Source organism: Diaphorina citri, unplaced genomic scaffold (assembly GCF_000475195.1).
Source record: "Diaphorina citri unplaced genomic scaffold, Diaci psyllid genome assembly version 1.1 scaffold8956, whole genome shotgun sequence".
Taxonomy (NCBI): Eukaryota; Metazoa; Arthropoda; class Insecta; order Hemiptera; family Psyllidae; genus Diaphorina; species Diaphorina citri.
In genome coordinates this window covers 239-1,921 of record NW_007386331.1, presented here as the reverse complement: position 1 = coordinate 1,921, position 1,683 = coordinate 239, and the positions used below count along the sequence as shown (strand labels likewise).

The 1,683-nt window shown below is 43.3% G+C and overlaps 1 protein-coding gene across 1 annotated transcript; it reads left to right on the top strand.

The window, feature by feature from the left end:
* Nucleotides 1-216: 216 nt before the first annotated feature.
* Nucleotides 217-1,367, top strand: LOC113472827 (solute carrier organic anion transporter family member 4A1-like; the record flags this gene model as incomplete). The annotated part of the gene is made up of 2 exons (XM_026832619.1): nucleotides 217-493; nucleotides 1,206-1,367. Coding segments are annotated over exons 1-2 (433 nt in total), but the record flags the coding sequence as incomplete, so codon positions are not given.
* Between the last annotated feature and the right edge of the window lie 316 nt (nucleotides 1,368-1,683).

The following is a 1,683-nucleotide window of genomic DNA, read 5'->3' as shown; positions in this document are numbered from 1 at the left end:
ATTATTCTATTCTATTCCATTTTAAGTCTATTCTTCTGTGAAAATCAAAAAATCAAGAGAGTGGGGGAGGAACAAAGGAAAATCGAAACAAGAAAAGGATGGATGATACAAAAACTCGATACTCTACCAACCAAGCTCACTAGGCTGGCGAGATGCCTGTTTGCAAATCAGGAAGTAAATTAGGTCCTTCCTTTCTTTCAACACTCCATAGGTTTGCTCTTCATGGGCGCAGGTTCCGCAGTCCTCTCCCTCCCCCAATTCCTGGTACCTCCTGAAGACCTCTACTCCGGGGACAACGACACGGACCTCTGTCTCTCGGGAGTCGAACCCTCAACCTCCCCCGTACCAGTGCCCGAGAGTAGCAGTGGTCTGGTGGTGGCGATATTCATCCTGGGCCAAACATTGGTAGGGATTGGAGCTACACCACTTTATACGCTCGCGGTGACTTGGATTGATGAGAACATTCCGAAGCGAAAGTCGCCGCTGTATGTTGGTAAGTTTGACTGATCTTTTCATGCCAGCCTTGTGAAGTTAGAGTGAACTTTACTCTATTTTCATACTTACATTTGGAAAAAATTTGCCAGTCAAAATCCCAGTCTCATTGAAAACCAACAAAAATTTAATGATAGAACTTGGTGGAGAGGTTTTGTGAATAGTCGACCTGTTCCACCAAACAGAACGACTTAGGATATGTATGTATGTATGTATTTGGAAAAATTTGCCTTAAAATTAAAGAGAACAGAGAACTCTTTGTGATTTCAAGGTTCTAAGGCGATACACCCTTAACTCTTGATCTAAGGATTCCATCCGATCCAAGGTATGATCAAAGGATTCAAGTGAATGGTCTTTGTTTATAACAGGCAGATAAACAAACTAAAGAAATAGCGTCGCGTTGTAGAAAACTCATGTAGAAATCACACTGCTCTTGGTTTTGGTAGGACATTAATTTTAACGAACGTCTTAAACTCAAGTAGAAATCACACTGCTCTTGATTTTGGTAGGACATTGATTTTAACGAACGTCTTTAAACTTTGTCCAAACATAGTTGACGGCCATCGATCGATGTGAAAAAAGAACAAAAGACAACTTTTTTTTTCAGTCGACCGTCAATTGACGGTCATCAACTATCTGTGGAACCAATACTCTAGGTACCTGCAGGACATTGGTTTTTGGGGGGTAAAGAATATTTTTTCTCTCTTCTTCAGGCTTTTTCTACACGGCAAGTATTCTAGGCCCGGCGTTCGGGTACATTGTAGGGGGCTTCGTTCTGGACAACATTCACACCGACTTTCTTGTCCACCATTCGGCCCTGACGATCAACTCCTCCAGTAAACTGTGGATTGGGGCCTGGTGGCTCCTATTTCTCGGTACGTTTCCAGCCCCGGGCCCAATTTCATCAACTTTGGCCACATTGTCACTAATGAACCAGTCATCACAGTGGGCGTAGTAGAGCATCACCCTAACCCTTAGAGCTCCATTATTATGTGGTCAAAATCTCAAATAAATGAGGATAAAATTCCATGCCTCGGCTGGGATCGAACCCACGCACTTCTGTTTACCAGGCGAGCGTCTTGACCACTACGCTACCGAGGCAGGTCTAAAATTAAGGACCCCTTGCAATCCGTTGCCTTTGGATTGCAAAATATGTACACAGTTAAAACAGTATTGTCTCTCATCTCGATG